General features: G+C 44.8%; 1 protein-coding gene across 1 annotated transcript in view; it reads right to left on the bottom strand.

Annotated features, from left to right (window-relative positions):
• The window catches only part of IVD (isovaleryl-CoA-dehydrogenase), a 55,704-nt gene that overhangs the window by 23,365 nt on the left and 14,346 nt on the right, over nt 1–17,993 (bottom strand). Inside the window, exons 9-13 of the mRNA XM_086513007.1 lie at nt 17,853–17,903; nt 16,718–16,782; nt 16,376–16,530; nt 16,196–16,236; nt 16,068–16,122 (exon numbers count right to left, since the gene is read on the bottom strand). Coding sequence (XP_086369133.1) covers nt 16,068–16,122; nt 16,196–16,236; nt 16,376–16,530; nt 16,718–16,782; nt 17,853–17,903 — 367 coding nt within the window. The remainder of the gene's footprint in view (nt 1–16,067; nt 16,123–16,195; nt 16,237–16,375; nt 16,531–16,717; nt 16,783–17,852; nt 17,904–17,993) is intronic.

A 17,993-nucleotide genomic window follows, 5' to 3' on the forward strand; every position in this document is an offset into this window, starting at 1 on the left:
AGGCATAGTAGACAAGAATTATGAGTGGGTAATGATGATATTAAGAAGAGCAGTAATTAAACCATAATTACCGTGATTAGGGGCTGAGAATCCTCTTAAATTTCTGATGCAATGAATCCTCAAGATGGGAATTTCGGTAGCACCTCCCTCCTTGCTTCTCCTTCAAAAGCTGTGTGTGTGCCGGCAGCACCCTTCCAGTGTGTGGGTGTGTAAGTATGCAATGTGTGTGTGTGAGCATATGTGTGTGTGTGTGTGTGTGTGTGTGTGTGTGCAGGTCTTTAAATAGGCTCCTACAGGCTGAAAATCGATCTGGGTTGCTAAATGCATCTGGGAGCTTCTCCAGTTAAGCATGGCAAGTCCAGTTCCCTGCCCACCAAGTGTCAGGTTGGCTTGGTTAACTGGTTCTGAGACTGAGTTGCAGGCTTGGCAGCTTTCCCAAGACTCCCACAAAGCAAGAGGGCGTCCCCTAGCTGCTAAAGCTGATCTGGAGTGGCCTGGGACCTGTTCCCACACAGTCCCGGGCCCCCGGTACCTCCCCGGACAATTTTTAGGAAAATTGGTTTGTAGGCTAAAACGGGTCATACGACTCGGATTTTGATGCCAAAAATTGCTATAGCAAGCTCTAACGAAGGCGTACTGGCCCGAGTACCTGCCATATTTAGTAGCCCCCCGGGGTCCGAAAATGCATTTTTTTCAAATTCGGGGTACTGGTGCAGATTTTCGAGACGGTCAAAACTAGACGGGTCGGGTGACCAAAAACTTACTATATTTGAAAAATTTTCACAAAAATTATTTTAATTCACATTTCGAAGTTTTATGACATTTTAAACATCATGGCACTGACAGAATTCGAAAAACTGCCAAAAATAGTAACTTTTTTCCATTATGATCATTTCATGGTACAAGGGTGCTCTTTTTGGTTGGGGTCAGAGACCTTATAACCTCCCCAACGTGGAAAATTTGAGATGTCCTCATCTCAAGAATACATCTGGATAAACTCTATGCTAACTACTTGGGTACATATATCCTTTGTCTAAAGTAAAGATATCCTTTGATAATAGAGTAGTCTTTAGCTTTATGCGTCTTATTCTGCTGAACTTTGATGAGATTCTGGTGCTTGATTTATTGCTCACTAGGATTAGCAGTTGCATCATACATTGCTGCTCTCTCATCAGCTTCATCACCCGCAGTTGGTTGTCTCACTGCGGCATTAGCGAAAGCTCTACTTCCTTGTCCTATGTTTCCTCTTCCTCGGCCTCCTCTTCCGTTTGGTTGACCTCGCCCGTTGGCGTTCAGAGGTACATTATTAGCACCGGATGTTTGGGAAATCCTTTTTGGACATCGACTTTTGTAATGTCCATACTCCTGACACTCAAAGCATCTTATATTGGGAAACTCGGTAGCTGTCGTGGTAGTTACTACCGGACGATGGTTGTATGCAGGGTTGATTGGTCTGTTACTCCAGTTGTCTGTCCTGGCCCTCTTTGACAAATAGTATTCACTATCTTGGGTAGTCCTCTGAATCTCTTTAGCTAACGGTTTGGCCCTTAGCAAAGCATCTTGCAAAGTTACTGGCCTAAGAGCTTCTAGTCGGCTGTTCAGGGGGTCGACGAGTCCTTGGCAGAACCGTGCTACCTGTTGTTCCAATGTCATCTTAGGAGCGTATCTCCGAAGAGTGACAAACTTTGAATAATATTCTTCCACAGATGAAGTCAGCTGCCGAAGGGAAAAGAACTCGTTCATCTTCAAGGTTTTATAGGCGGGTGGTAAATAACGCCCCATTATCGCAGCTTTGATGTCTTCCCAAGATTGGGAAGATCCCTTGATATCCAAGTCCCTGCAATGTTGTTTCCACCAGATCTTGGCATCACCAGACAAGCGGAACATTGCAAGCATGGTTTGGTTCTCGGGTTGAGTTCTCGCAGCTTCGAAATAGTCATCCATAGCCTCCATCCATACTTCTGCATCTCTTTCCACATTTTCCCCTTCGCCTTTAAAGGTTGGAGGCTGAGCTTGTTTAAGGAGGAGCTTCTTCTCTTGCGCTGCCGAGTAGAGAGCAGCAGGCGATGCCTATCCAATGGTATAAAACTCATTACTATAGCACTCTTCTCAAATGAACCTAAGCTTTTCCATACTCAAGAAGAAATTTAACTTTTGGGCTTAACCAGCCTACTTAATCTGTACATCTATCACAAAGGATTTCAACCATTCCACCATTTAAATTCCATTGAATACATCCAAAATTGTCCGATAAATAATGGTAAAAACTTTACTCGAGAGCTTTGATCCATACTTAAAACTTTATGTGCATCAACACGCTAACTGCCCGCAGTACTAGTCGCACCAAGGACTTCTCAAAAAAAAAACATCATGTGGAACCCACTGAATCCCGACAAGCTCAACGAGTAAAACTCTTCAACATCACTCAGGAGACAATCCACTAGACAAATCCAATGTCATTATTCTGCGAAACATCATGCTCAAGCTTTGAGTATGAGCTATCCTACAATCCCTTAGTTTTTAAAATTTCAAACAACATCATTTTCCAATTCGTAAACCTATAGCTCTGATACCAAGTGTGAGGTCCCCACCCCGTCGTATCAAACAACGGATCTGATGGTAAACCTGGTGGCCACTAGATCTATAGCGGAAGCAAACAAAATGGTTCAGGGTTCAACTAGCGGACGATATCTTATCACAAAGTGAGTCGAGTTCGAGCCTACTAGCAACGAGATCTAGCTCCACCTCGCAGGGGAAGCGTACTTAACTATCTAGCGATCCTAAGACCCACCTTCCAAGAGGAGAGAAACCCCTAGCGCCTTTTTCCCCATGTTTCAGAGGCACGTACACTCGAGATTTCACAGCTCTAGGGGCAATGAGTATTACTAATATCGAAGTAAGCACAATGGGGACAGAGAGTTCCCGACCAATCGGGACCACCCATCTCGTAGGCATTGGCAACCTGAGCCAAGCCCCCACTTTCCACCCCCACACTCACACTTCCTTGTGTGACCTAATTACTACCACAAAGGTTGTTCAACATAAAGATTCCTTGTTTAATTCCGAATCACATTGTTCGTTAATACAGCCCTTCAACCAGTATTGCAAACAACACCAAGACAGAATTCTAGTAAAAATTCTACTCAAACTTATTCATAAAAGTTCCAATGTTCTGGAGGTACAACATCCCCCCTCCAGCGAGAGTTTACTCCTCCTGTTGTCGCCTAGCTGCCCATACAACTAGGTATGTCCACCGCATAGAAAGCACGACATGGACATTCCCACCGCTTAACCAGCAGACGTGGATATCCACCGCTTAACCAGCAGTCGTGGATTCAAGAGCCCTTAACCAGGAACTCTGCCCCTGTGATCAAGAGGGGGTTCATGACTAATTCAACATTGGAAATAGAATGAACATGCCGAGCTAAATTTTCCCTAGCAGACATTCTTTCCTATTGCAAACAGCATACCCATCAATCATTTCTTTCCTACTTTTTACTTAAATGTACTATGCTTTCAGTGCCGAGGTTCTGTCGGATTTCTCCAACATGTTCGGGGATATGTTCATTCCTAACTAATCGTATGCAATGTTAATTAAACAACTTGAATAGAAATTGGGACCTACCTTTTCCATTTCTTCGTCAATAGCCCGTGAGATGGCCGGTATTTGCTCGTCCATGGGAATCTTTCCTTTTCCATTGACATTGCTTGTTCCCGCCTCGCGATCGTGGGCTCCACCGAAGCGAGTTCTCTTAACCGGGGCCATTTTTCTCACTACTTAAATGATAGACTTGAAAAAAAAGAGCTAAGGTCCGAGATTAACACGACGAACCAATCGGCAGATTAGATTTATTAAAGACTCCTCCTTATGCACGAGGTTAGATTTTTCCCTTTTTGCCCTAGCAATTTAAGGGTAATTCTGTATCCACCCTAGGGGAAACGACTCTAAGGTTAATTACTTGGCTTAGATGATTAAGAAATTCAGAGTTTTTCTAATTGATTCACGAAAGATATGAAGTAAGCAAGCTCATTCATTTTCCTAAAGCAATGTGAAGGTGCAAAGTGACCGCAGGCATGTGTGATGAAAAAACCTTCTTCTTATTGGACTAATGACGGATTAATTTTCAGCCTTAATCGCATCTAAATGTGGGAGAAGATTAAGTATAATTTAGTTACAACTCTATTGAGTAGTGAAAGATTGAATTCTGACAAATCTACACTATTACTAGCTGACAATTTATTGACTATACCGCCTAAAGAGAGAATCTTTCCTAATCATGTATTAATCCTTGATTAAGGATGATGAATGGCTGAATAAATTAACTAAATGAATGATAATTATGTAATGAAGTATAGCTATAAAAACTTAGAGACCAGCTATAGAGAATTATAGCTAAAAGTAGGCATAGTAGACAATAATTATGAGTGGGTAATGATGATATTAAGAAGAGCAGTAATTAAACCATAATTACCGTGATTAGGGGCTGAGAATCCTCTTAAATTTCTGATGCAATGAATCCTCAAGATGGGAATTTCGGTAGCACCTCCCTCCTTGCTTCTCCTTCAAAAGCTGTGTGTGTGCCGGCAGCACCTTCCCAATGTGTGGGTGTGTAAGTATGCAATGTGTGTGTGTGAGCATATGTGTGTGTGTGTGTGTGTGTGTGTGTGTGTGTGTGTGTGCAGGTCTTTAAATAGGCTCCTACAGGCTGAAAATCGATCTGGGTTGCTAAATGCATCTGGGAGCTTCTCCAGTTAAGCATGGCAAGTCCAGTTCCCTGCCCACCAAGTGTCAGGTTGGCTTGGTTAACTGGTTCTGAGACTGAGTTGCAGGCTTGGCAGCTTTCCCAAGACTCCCACAAAGCAAGAGGGCGTCCCCTAGCTGCTAAAGCTGATCTGGAGTGGCCTGAGACCTGTTCCCACACAGTCCCGGGCCCCCGGTACCTCCCCGGACAATTTTTAGAAAAATTGGTTTGTAGGCTAAAACGGGTCATACGAGTCGGATTTTGATGCCAAAAATTGCTATAGCAAGCTCTAACGAAGGCGTACTGGCCCGAGTACCTGCCATATTTAGTAGCCCCCCGGGGTCCGAAAATGCATTTTTTTCAAATTCGGGGTACTGGTGCAGATTTTCGAGACGGTCAAAACTAGACGGGTCGGGTGACCAAAAACTTACTATATTTGAAAAATTTTCACAAAAATTATTTTAATTCACATTTCGAAGTTTTATGACATTTTAAACATCATGGCACTGACAGAATTCGAAAAACTGCTAAAAATAATAACTTTTTTCCATTATGATCATTTCATGGTACAAGGGTGCTCTTTTTGGTTGGGGTCAGAGACTTTATAACCTCCCCAACGTGGAAAATTTGAGATGTCCTCATCTCAAGAATACATCTGGATAAACTCTATGCTAGCTACTTGGGTACATATATCCTTTGTCTAAAGTAAAGATATCCTTTGATAATAGAGTAGTCTTTAGCTTTATGCGTCTTATTCTGCTGAACTTTGATGAGATTCTGGTTCTTGATTTATTGCTCACTAGGATTAGCAGTTGCATCATACATTGCTGCTCTCTCATCAGCTTCATCACCCGCAGTTGGTTGTCTCACTGCGGCATTAGCGAAAGCTCTACTTCCTTGTCCTATGTTTCCTCTTCCTCGGCCTCCTCTTCCGTTTGGTTGACCTCGCCCGTTGGCGTTCAGAGGTACATTATTAGCACCGGATGTTTGGGAAATCCTTTTTGGACATCGACTTTTGTAATGTCCATACTCCTGACACTCAAAGCATCTTATATTGGGAAACTCGGTAGCTGTCGTGGTAGTTACTACCGGACGATGGTTGTATGCAGGGTTGATTGGTCTGTTACTCCAGTTGTCTGTCCTGGCCCTCTTTGACAAATAGTATTCACTATCTTGGGTAGTCCTCTGAATCTCTTTAGCTAACGGTTTGGCCCTTAGCAAGGCATCTTGCAAAGTTACTGGCCTAAGAGCTTCTAGTCGGCTGTTCAGGGGGTCGACGAGTCCTTGGCAGAACCATGCTACCTGTTGTTCCAATGTCGTCTTAGGAGCGTATCTCCGAAGAGTGACAAACTTTGAATAATATTCTTCCACAGATGAAGTCAGCTGCCGAAGGGAAAAGAACTCGTTCATCTTCAAGGTTTTATAGGCGGGTGGTAAATAACGCCCCATTATCGCAGCTTTGATGTCTTCCCAAGATTGGGAAGATCCCTTGATATCCAAGTCCCTGCAATGTTGTTTCCACCAGATCTTGGCATCACCAGACAAGCGGAACATTGCAAGCATGGTTTGGTTCTCGGGTTGAGTTCTCGCAGCTTCGAAATAGTCATCCATAGCCTCCATCCATACTTCTGCATCTCTTTCCACATTTTCCCCTTCGCCTTTAAAGGTTGGAGGCTAAGCTTGTTTAAGGAGGAGCTTCTTCTCTTGCGCTGCCGAGTAGAGAGCAGCAGGCGATGCCTATCCAATGGTATAAAACTCATTACTATAGCACTCTTCTCAAATGAACCTAAGCTTTTCCATACTCAAGAAGAAATTTAACTTTTGGGCTTAACCAGCCTACTTAATCTGTACATCTATCACAAAGGATTTCAACCATTCCACCATTTAAATTCCATTGAATACATCCAAAATTGTCCGATAAATAATGGTAAAAACTTTACTCGAGAGCTTTGATCCATACTTAAAACTTTATGTGCATCAATACGCTACCTGCCCGCAGCACTAGTCGCACCAAGGACTTCTCAAAAAAAAAACATCATGTGGAACCCACTGAATCCCGACAAGCTCAACGAGTAAAACTCTTCAACATCACTCAGGAGACAATCCACTAGACAAATCCAATGTCATTATTCTGCGAAACATCATGCTCAAGCTTTGAGTATGAGCTATCCTACAATCCCTTAGTTTTTAAAATTTCAAACAACATCATTTTCCAATTCGTAAACCTATAGCTCTGATACCAGGTGTGAGGTCCCCACCCCGTCGTATCAAACAACGGATCTGATGGTAAACCTGGTGGCCACTAGATCTATAGCGGAAGCAAACAAAATGGTTCAGGGTTCAACTAGCGGACGATATCTCATCACAAAGTGAGTCGAGTTCGAGCCTACTAGCAACGAGATCTAGCTCCACCTCGCAGGGGAAGCGTACTTAACTATCTAGCGATCCTAAGACCCACCTTCCAAGAGGAGAGAAACCCCTAGCGCCTTTTTCCCCATGTTTCAGAGGCACATACACTCGAGATTTCACCGCTCTAGGGGCAATGAGTATTACTAATATCGAAGTCAGCACAATGGGGACAGAGAGTTCCCGACCAATCGGGACCACCCATCTCGTAGGCATTGGCAACCTGAGCCAAGCCCCCACTTTCCACCCCCACACTCACACTTCCTTGTGTGACCTAATTACTACCACAAAGGTTGTTCGACATAAAGATTCCTTGTTTAATTCCGAATCACATTGTTCGTTAATACAGCCCTTCAACCAGTATTGCAAACAACACCAAGACAGAATTCTAGTAAAAATTCTACTCAAACTTATTCATAAAAGTTCCAATGTTCTGGAGGTACAACATCCCCCCTCCAGCGAGAGTTTACTCCTCCCGTTGTCGCCTAGCTGCCCATACAACTAGGTATGTCCACCGCATAGAAAGCACGACATGGACATTCCCACCGCTTAACCAGCACACGTGGATATCCACCGCTTAACCAGCAGCCGTGGATTCAAGAGCCCTTAACCAAGAACTCTGCCCCTGTGATCAAGAGGGGATTCATGACTAATTCAACATTGGAAATAGAATGAACATGCCGAGCTAAATTTTCCCTAGCAGACATTCTTTCCTATTGCAAACAGCATACCCATCAATCATTTCTTTCCTACTTTTTACTTAAATGTACTATGCTTTCAATGCCGAGGTTCTGTCGGATTTCTCCAACATGTTCGGGGATATGTTCATTCCTAACTAATCGTATGCAATGTTAATTAAACAACTTGAATAGAAATTGGGACCTACCTTTTCCATTTCTTCGTCAATAGCCCGTGAGATGGCCGGTATTTGCTCGTCCATGGCAATCTTTTCTTTTCCGTTGACATTGCTTGTTCCCGCCTCGCGATCGTGGGCTCCACCGAAGCGAGTTCTCTTAACCGGGGCCATTTTTCTCACTACTTAAATGATAGACTTGAAAAAAAAGAGCTAAGGTCCGAGATTAACACGACGAACCAATCGGCAGATTAGATTTATTAAAGACTCCTCCTTATGCACGAGGTTAGATTTTCCCCTTTGTGCCCTAACAATTTAAGGGTAATTCTGTATCCACCCTAGGGGAAACGACTCTAAGGTTAATTACTTGGCTTAAATGATTAAGAAATTCAGAGTTTTTCTAATTGATTCACGAAAGATATGAAGTAAGCAAGCTCATTCATTTTCCTAAAGCAATGTGAAGGTGCAAAGTGACCGCAGGCATGTGTGATGAAAAAACCTTCTTCTTATTGAACTAATGACGGATTAATTTTCAGCCTTAATCGCATCTAAATGTGGGAGAAGATTAAGTATAATTTAATTACAACTCTATTGAGTAGTGAAAGATTGAATTCTGACAAATGTACACTATTACTAGCTGACAATTTATTGACTATACCGCCTAGAGAGAGAATCTTTCCTAATCATGTATTAATCCTTGATTAAGGATGATGAATGGCTGAATAAATTAACTAAATGAATGATAATTATGTAATGAAGTATAGCTATGAAAACTTAGAGACCAGCTATAGAGAATTATAGCTAAAAGTAGGCATAGTAGACAAGAATTATGAGTGGGTAATGATGATATTAAGAAGAGCAGTAATTAAACCATAATTACCGTGATTAGGGGCTGAGAATCCTCTTAAATTTCTGATGCAATGAATCCTCAAGATGGGAATTTCGGTAGCACCTCCCTCCTTGCTTCTCCTTCAAAAGCTGTGTGTGTGCCGGCAGCACCTTCCCAGTGTGTGGGTATGTAAGTATGCAATGTGTGTGTGTGAGCATATGTGTGTGTGTGTGTGTGTGTGTGTGTGTGTGTGTGTGTGTGTGTGTGCAGGTCTTTAAATAGGCTCCTACAGGCTGAAAATCGATCTGGGTTGCTAAATGCATCTGGGAGCTTCTCCAGTTAAGCATGGCAAGTCCAGTTCCCTGCCCACCAAGTGTCAGGTTGGCTTGGTTAACTCGTTCTGAGACTGAGTTGCAGGCTTGGCAGCTTTCCCAAGACTCCCACAAAGCAAGAGGGCGCCCCCTAGCTGCTAAAGCTGATCTGGAGTGGCCTGGGACCTGTTCCCACACAGTCCCGGGCCCCCGATACCTCCCCGGACAATTTTTAGGAAAATTGGTTCTAGGCTAAAACGGGTCATATGAGTCGGATTTTGATGCCAAAAATTGCTATAGCAAGCTCTAACTAAGGCGTACTGGCCCGAGTACCTGCCATATTTAGCAGCCCCTTGGGGTCCGAAAATGCATTTTTTCTGAATTCGGGGTACTAGTGCAGATTTTCGAGACGGTCAAAAGTAGACGGATCGAGTGACCAAAAACTTACTATATTTGGAAGATTTTCACAAAAATTATTTTAATTCACATTTCGAAGCTTTATGACATTTTAAACATCATGGCACTGACAGAATTCGGAAAACTGCTAAAAATAGTAACTTTTTTCCATTATGATCATTTCATGGTACAAGGGTGCTCTTTTTGGTTGGGGTCAGAGACCTTACAGTATGCATCATCTTTGTACACAATTCCTGAGCAGCCCCCCCTTTTCCCCCCCCCCCCCCGGTCCATGTCCACACACGTGCTTTTTTCACCGTTGAAATGGTAAGGCAGGCCATTGACAGGATGAGGGCTGGGAGAGCATATGATCATGATGGCTTAGTGGCTGAGCATTTCACGCATGCCAGAGATTTTACTAGCAGAGCTTCTAGCAGTTATGTTTAACCGTGCCATGTGTGAGGGCTTGCTTGATACTTGGAGCCTATCTACTATTGTACCTATCTTCAAGTCGGGAGACCCTATGGAGCTTGGCAACTATCGCACTATCATGATTGGACACACATTGGCATGGTTGTACGCATCTATTCTTGAGCAGCAGCTGAGTAGATGGACAGAGGGGATATGCGTAGCCGAGCAGGCAGGTTTCAGGAGGGTTTTTTCTACTCTTGACCATATCTTGACACTCAGAGTCATCATTGAGGAGGGCAGATCGCGTGGGAGACAGATCTATTGTAGCTTTGTGGATTTCCGCAAAGCATTTGATACAGTGCCCAAAGCTAGATTGATGCGCAAATTACAGCAGATGGGAGTACCCACAGAGCTCATTTGGGGGGTCATGGCATTATACAGGTCAGTAGTGGGGCATGTAGGCACCCCAGAGGGTCTATCCACACCGGTTTACTCCACTATTGGGGTGAAGCAGGGCTGCCCGCTCTCTCCTACTCTATTTGATATGTATGTAGATGAGGTTTCTGACTACATTGAGAGAGATGGTGATAGAGGTGCACAGCTGGCAGGGACATGGATTCCACTATTGTTATATGCTGATGATATTGTGTTGATCTCCGACTCTCCGGAGGGGATGTAACGTCACTTGGATGCTTAGCATAGGTTTGCCCAGGAAAGTGGTTTGTCCGTCAACCTTGGTAAAACCAAGGTCATGGTATTTAATACCACCCACAGTGGATCAAGAGGTCAGCGCCCGCCTTCACATACGGCCAGGAAGAAGGTGGAGTGTACAGATGCTTACACTTACCTTGGAGTGGTTTTTAGTGGGTGTAGCGCGGATAATGTGTCGTGCTCTCTACAGTGGGTGGTCCTCAGTGCAATGTGCGTGACAATCTCACTCAAACAAACTGAACAGAAAGGAAACAATAGATGTCAACAGAGCTCACAAAGACACAACAGCAGACCGGAACATATGACTCGACTATCTCAAAGACTGATACAGACTCTGGCGTGGCAGCACACTCAGCTCCAGCCCAGGACTCACAAGTACAATGGGGGTGTCGAGGCTCAAATGTGCAGGGATGGTGAAGACGTGCTCTGTGTATAGACTCACTCACTCCAGATGACTACGTACAAGCTCCAGAGGTCAAGAAGATGATGATCCTGACCCTACCGCTACTACTCACATGTACCATCATAAAGAGCCACCAATGGCTCATAAATGTCCAGTCAGCTAAGTCTATCTCCAAACTGAGTGGTGGTGGTGACCTGTTCACGATGTCCACTAGACCACCGTCGGTACCCTGCCACGTGTCACTCCCCAGCCAGAGGATCCGTCAGTGTGAACCAGACCAACTGTAACAACTCTCGAACTGTCTGTCCTGTGAAGGACACTGTACCGTGAAGGACACTGTAGCCCTGCTACAGTGGGCCAGCATTTTCATTGAGGAGGGCAGCAGAGACTAGATTGACCAGAGCCCATGCAGCATTGGGTAGATTGGAAAGGATGTGTTCACAGGTTCAGTTTCAGGAGCCTCGGACGAAGCTCTGGCTCTTTGACACTTTGGTGGCTTCTGCATTGCTTTATGGAGCTGAGATTTAGGGACCTTCACTGGATCATCACGGGAGGACAAGCCGCAGTAATGGATGGGGAGACATGGAGAAGCCTCTGGTCTCTATGATCTCGCGGCTCATTAGACCCAAGGCTTCAATACCACATGCTATTGTACGAGCAGAGCTAGCTGCCCCATAGTCACAAGGGACGCCCTTTTTCGGGCTACCCGTCCCCACTTTCTCGTCCCCACTTGCCGTCCCGCCCTCTTTTTTACACTAAAAATCCATTTGAGCCCCGTCTCGCATCCCCCGTTCCCCGTCCCGGAATGCGTCCCTTGTGACTATGAGCTGCCCCCCCACTGGTGGTTGAGGCGCTCACCAGACCTGTCTCCTTCATACACCGCATGTGGGAACTTCCCAGAGACAGATATGCACGCCTTGCACTTGAGTCCTCTCGACAGTTAGCCATGCAGGGAGATACAGCATGCTGGTATGGGGAGATGACATCATGGTTTCAGGCGCATGGGTTCAGCATAGACAGACTGCCTCCCTTCCAGTACTCACTGGATGCGCCCTCTCTGACTCTTACACAGTCCGAGATCACCAGGCTCATTCGCCAGGACTTGACTCAGCTAGACATCAAGAGGACATGGATACAGCCAACACAGGAGCTGGGCACGAAGATGGCTTTCTACAGAGAGCATCTCCTCCAACTTACAGAGGATGGTTTTGTGACGAGGCCCAGATACATGGACACCCACTTGTCTCATGGGATACGATGTGCTATTGGCCAGATACGCACATCTTCACACCAGTTGCGGATCGAGACTGGGAGATACAGCGGAGTAGCAACAGAGGCCAGGACATGCCCCCTGTGTGACATCGAGCCTGAGACAGAGTTGCACTACACATGCCACTGCCCCGTCTACTACGAGATACGAGGCCGCTTCCATTGCTTGTTCAGAGAGGGCTTTGGACCATTCTCTAGAGTCATGCGGTACGAGGATCAGAGATGCCTCGGTTTGTTTTTGCTCGAGCTGTGCAGACATAGAGAGAGCCTGATGAGAGGAGAGGCTAGCCAGTCTCAGAGACAGATCACAAACTTCTTTAGAGCTGCCACTGGACACCCGGAGGAGTTACTACCACTGCAGAGCTCGTCGCTTTACACCAAAGGCATACTATCGACCGAGCAACTGAGCTGGGCAGATCCAGATGCCCACGACTGCGGACGACTACACAGCATCGAAGGAGGCTGCATCAGAGGATTCGGGTCACTTTGGCTCAACATGCACGACGCCCGGTCAGACTACTAACCATGGAGGAGATTGATGAGATCCGCCAGCGACCGATGTTGGATCTCCTGTGATCTAGCTATCCCAGCTAGCTGTTTAGCTGCTTAGTCCACACCTAGTAGTTTAGGATTCCAGAGTACTTTATTTTGTCATTTTGTCATCTTGTGACTCTGACTTTGTATCAGATCCACCACATTGTAAGTTTTTGGTCCCATAGGTCACTTTGGCCTTTTGAAGACGTTAATATAACATTTCATTTCATTTCATCTCTCTCTCTCTCTCTCTCTCTCTCTCTCTCTCTCTCTCTCTCTCTCTCTCTCTCTCTCTCTCTCTCTCTCTCAAGTTTCCATGTATGTGCGAACGTGTGTCTGTGTGTGTGTGTGTGTGTCCCCTCACAGTTCAAACTTGTGACAGTTTCAAGCAATTACATACTCACACTTCTCCACTTCCTCCAAGCACCTTCTCATGTTCCTCATCATAGTAGCAACAATAGCAGTACGGGTTGAAGGACTACATCTCCGTCTCATAGAGACTCTGATAACCTCTTAGCATTGAGTCTCCCATTTGGCTCTTTCCATTGGAGAGAAAGGGAGCCTCGTAGCCGAGGTCAGCCGGCTACAGGCAACCTCAGCATTTTGCACGAGTGTTGGTACACACCCTACAGAGGGGACGCTTGGGATTGGTATAGGCCTTCGTTATAGAGGTTGGTAAGATCATCAATGTGCAGATACTTTAGCCAGGTATTTTATCAAATTGAGTTTGAGATAGGAGGGCACCATGTGCCAACTGAAACGAATAAATTGGAACAGATGTTTAGCACTTCAAAACAACTGAACTGAAAGAGAGAGAATCCACACGAGACACGGAGTGGCGGAGTTCCACTCCCACAGGGCCTTGCCCCAAACCGTGGCACCTCTTTGTGTACTTCTTTATAGTGCTTCAACAAGGTACAACTCTATGGCTCTGCTCTACTTCTCCAGCTGGTAGACTTCCAGAGAGAGCCCAACACAATCATTAACGCCCTTGGCCTTACCCAAAAGCAGTACATGAAAAGCATTTGGTCCCAAAAGCAAGCACCCTATGTCATCTGCTACTCTCGTGAATTGTTGCTGCCACGTCATCATGCTCCATGCAATTTTGTGAGTGTGTGTCTGAGCCCTACGTTATTTTATGTTTAGGCCCCTCCGCCAAGGTTCTACAAGTTGGTTGGGTTAGGATTTTCAATTCTAACCCATTCTGTCTTTTAGACCTCTCGGACGGCTTTAGTGAGTTGGTAAAGCTTCTTCTACTTCTTCTTCTACTAGGCCCCTCGGCTAGGATTTGGAGGTTGGCTAGGGTTAGGATCAAGGAGTCCTAACTCCCTTCGTCTTTTGTGGTTGACACGTCAACAGTTTGTGACATACCCCCTCTTGAAAGAAGCGTAATCGTTCATGATAATATTTGCAAAACTCAATCAAGTTAGCTCAAAATATCAGTGGGTCAATCCCGAGAGTTATTCAATTTTCTCATTCGATATTGGATCTCTTGATATTTTGTCGTAGCAACGTTAGCCATCACACCCACACCGCGCTGATCTTTAAGGGGTGTCTTGATGCACGAATATTACATACCAGGAAATCTCACCCACTTTGGAATATATATTCAATGGTTGACACATCATGATTCAACACTGATGATTACAAATGCATGTTACAAGACATAAAAACATACAGCGTGTGATGGGTTTTAGGGTTAGAGTTTCTATGCCGAGGCCATAGACGCATCGGTCATCCCTAGGAAGGTGGTCCATGCCAATCACTTGGTCAAAGCTGGAATTCTTTGTGAAGTATTTGCATCTAAAATCATCTCCATGATGCTAGGACGACTGTGAGGCCTTCGGGTCTAAACTGACTTGATTGAGTTTTGCAGTAACCAGCCGAGAGGCCTAAAACCTAGGATATGAGAATCAGAAGAAATCCCAACTTATTAGTGCCTGCCATGAAGCCTAAGAGACTAAAATCTTACCAACTTATAAAGCTTTGCCGAGGGGCCTAACTCATTAAAAAGGCCCCGTAGGAATGAAGAGCTGATGTGGCAGACTTTCAATGATTACGTTGACTGTACGGATAGCTTTCACGATTCGTGCTGACACATGGCAGGACTATACGGATTTCCGTGAGTTCTGCTGGCTGGCTTTTTGGCAGATTTGCGTGAGCTTTTTGAGGCCAAGTGCTTTTGGGTGTGCAAGCTTTTAAGTTAGCAGCTTTTGGGGCTCCGCTTTTGGCATCCCTTGTACTCTTTATAAGTGTCCCTATGGCCATTCTTTCAGGCATTTGGACGCAAAGTTGGAAGATCTAGACCCAACAGGAGTTGTACTCTTGCAGATCAATAATAAAGAAATACTGAAAGGGGCACCAACCTTTAGGACCAAGCGTCTAGGGTCGGAATTCCGCCGCGCCGGGTCGTATTTTCTCTCTTTTATTCAAGTGTTTTGAAGTACTAAAAGTGTGTAGTTTGCAGTTATCTCTGTGTTTTCGTCCGATGCGTCACCGGAAGTGATTACAGTGGTATCAGAGCTTCAGGCATGTGCTTTTCTGCTCCCTTTTAAAAAATTTAACAGAGAGAGAAGGGGGGGGGGGGGGGGGGGGGGGGGGGGGGGGGTTTAACATGGAAGGCAGAGGGTGGCGGGAAAGGGAGGGCAGGGTATGCTGGATGGAGGGGAGAGGGGCTGAAGGCTGAGTACAAAGGGAGGGGAGGAGGTGGGCTAAGGCTGGCCCGGACAGGAGGAGCCTCCCATGCTACCACACTATAGGTTCCAAGACAAACACAATAACAGCTTCATCATGCTGATGAGTCAGAATTGATGTCAAAAATCCATTAAAAACAAACGAATGACCCCTAAGTTAATCAACTAAGACTGCCATAATAGAGGCTTGGCTTAACACTCCTAGCTTTAAAGTTAAAACTTAAGGCTTGCCACCAGTGTCACATCCTGATGCTTCGCATTATATGGCTAGTTTATATGCGAGGGTTGCCACCCATTTACATGGCATTTTGGGCAGAGAATCAATTCCCACCCTGCAGAGACACCTTAATAAAAACATGGTGACATGAACTCAACTGGACCCCAACTTAAAAACTCAAAACACTCTCTCAAAAGAGCAGGCCAAAAGTTTAGTATTGACTAAAAGATTATTGCTGGAAACTTCTACACAGGAATGATAACCCCAACAACAGCAAGGTATGTAGGATCACCTTCTTGTCGATGTGACCCACATCACATTGACTTGCTACAGCATAAACAAGAGACCTGTACAAAAGGCACGGTTAAAATGCTGTCATCAAGAAACAGCAAGAGCTTACAATACTTGTAATCCCAGCACCTGGAAGACTGAAGGGCAGCATACATATCAGCTAGCTTTCCCTGAGTAAACATGCTTCAGTAAGTAAGAATATAGAAAGCAATACCATGGGGTAACACCAAAGACACACATCTGAAATGCATATGTGCACCCGCATGTGCGCATTTGTGAGAGCACATGTGAGATCTCATAAAGGAAAACCTGTATCAGCTGAAATTCACCGATTGGAGTGCCAAACTGCTCTCTTTGTCGAACGTAGGGAAGTACTACATCCATTGCCGTCTGCATCAAACCAACAGGACCAGCTGCCAGAACAAGCCTCTCAAGGTCTAACCCGGACATCATTACATAGACTCCTGTTTGCAAAATAAAGTGATAAACAAGCTTACTTCATGTGACAAAGATGCTCTACCTTCTCCAAGCATTTTAACATGTTGAAACATTTTGGCTATAAATGAGAAATATCTAACCGAAACAACAAAGCCTTTATTGTCCAACAGATAGCAACTGTCTATCATTTCCAAACTAATAAAGTCAGATTACCTTTTCCTTCTTCACCAAGAACATTCTCTTCAGGTATAAAACAGTTCTCAAATACCAGCTCACAACTGCAGAAACACAAACACTAATCAATCTAACTAAAGCTTTACTGAATGATTACTATGCGCCACTGTCTGCATGAACAGAAATGCAATCGAACAAAACATAAAGGTCCGTTTTCAATGCAGAATTATAAACAGCGGTTATAGAAAGGTTCACGATAAAAGCGGGGAATCAAGGGGCTTTTCTCACAGGTAAAGAAATCCTGCTCCCCTACATGCTGACACCAGAGAGCAGCAAGCAGGATATTAGCACATACTCAAAAGCCTGTCTCAGCACATGAATCCCAAAGGACCTTGAATCTAAATAAAAGTTGAGATAGTTGCAATGCCTTGTATTTCTATGAGTCTTGCGCTAGCCACAGAGCAGCACTACTCAGAGGATTCCTAGTGGCTCCTGACTTCCAATGCTATGCACCCTCCAATGTCAGCAGCTGGATGTCCTTTGAAAACATGCTGCCTTTGCCACCATGGAGGCTGAATGTAATGAGCATTGAGGACAAGGTTTAAGACCACCTCCAGATAGAGTACGGATTCATGGTAGGGAAGGTCCAGCACACAGAGTAAAAAGGGTAAGCCTTTACACCTTTTATAGGATAAGGTGAAATACTAGAATGCAATCTACCATCCTGGAATGTCAAGAGGTTTTCGTACCAGAACATAACAGGCCATCTAACTCAAAGACAGCCCAAAAAAATAAGATTGTCATCCTATCTATCTTGCTCACGTCTGCAAGCCGATGCCTTTAGAATAGATCTGGATGGCCAGGGTGGCTGCCAGTGAGCTTGAGTCTGCAAGCCACTGACCACTACATGTTGGCTCACTTCCTTTGGGAAAGAGGGAGTCAGTGGGGATCAGTGCTTACAGGCCAGCAAGCTTCCATGGAGCTGTGCTGATGGAACCAGAGCCTACTGCATCTCTGCAACCCACTAAAGAGCAAGAGGAGATAAACATTGATGTATAGGCACCTTTCACAAAAGGTGAGAAAAGAGGTGGAAAAAAGGGAGAAGGAGAAATGAAAATGCAACCAAGGGAGAAAGGGGAAAAGGGAGGGGGGGGTTAGGGTTTGTTGATTTTACGTGTCACTCCCTCGCATGCCAAGTTTGTCCAGCTTTTGTGCTGTATCAAAACTGTGAAAGGAACACAAAAATAAATGATTAGATATTGGTGTGAAGATTAAACTTCGTTTGGTTGCAAAAAAAAATCCTTACAGAGATTTC

Source organism: Adiantum capillus-veneris, chromosome 5 (genome assembly GCF_014529385.1).
Source record: "Adiantum capillus-veneris isolate H3 chromosome 5, ASM1452938v2, whole genome shotgun sequence".
Taxonomy (NCBI): domain Eukaryota; kingdom Viridiplantae; phylum Streptophyta; class Polypodiopsida; order Polypodiales; family Pteridaceae; genus Adiantum; species Adiantum capillus-veneris.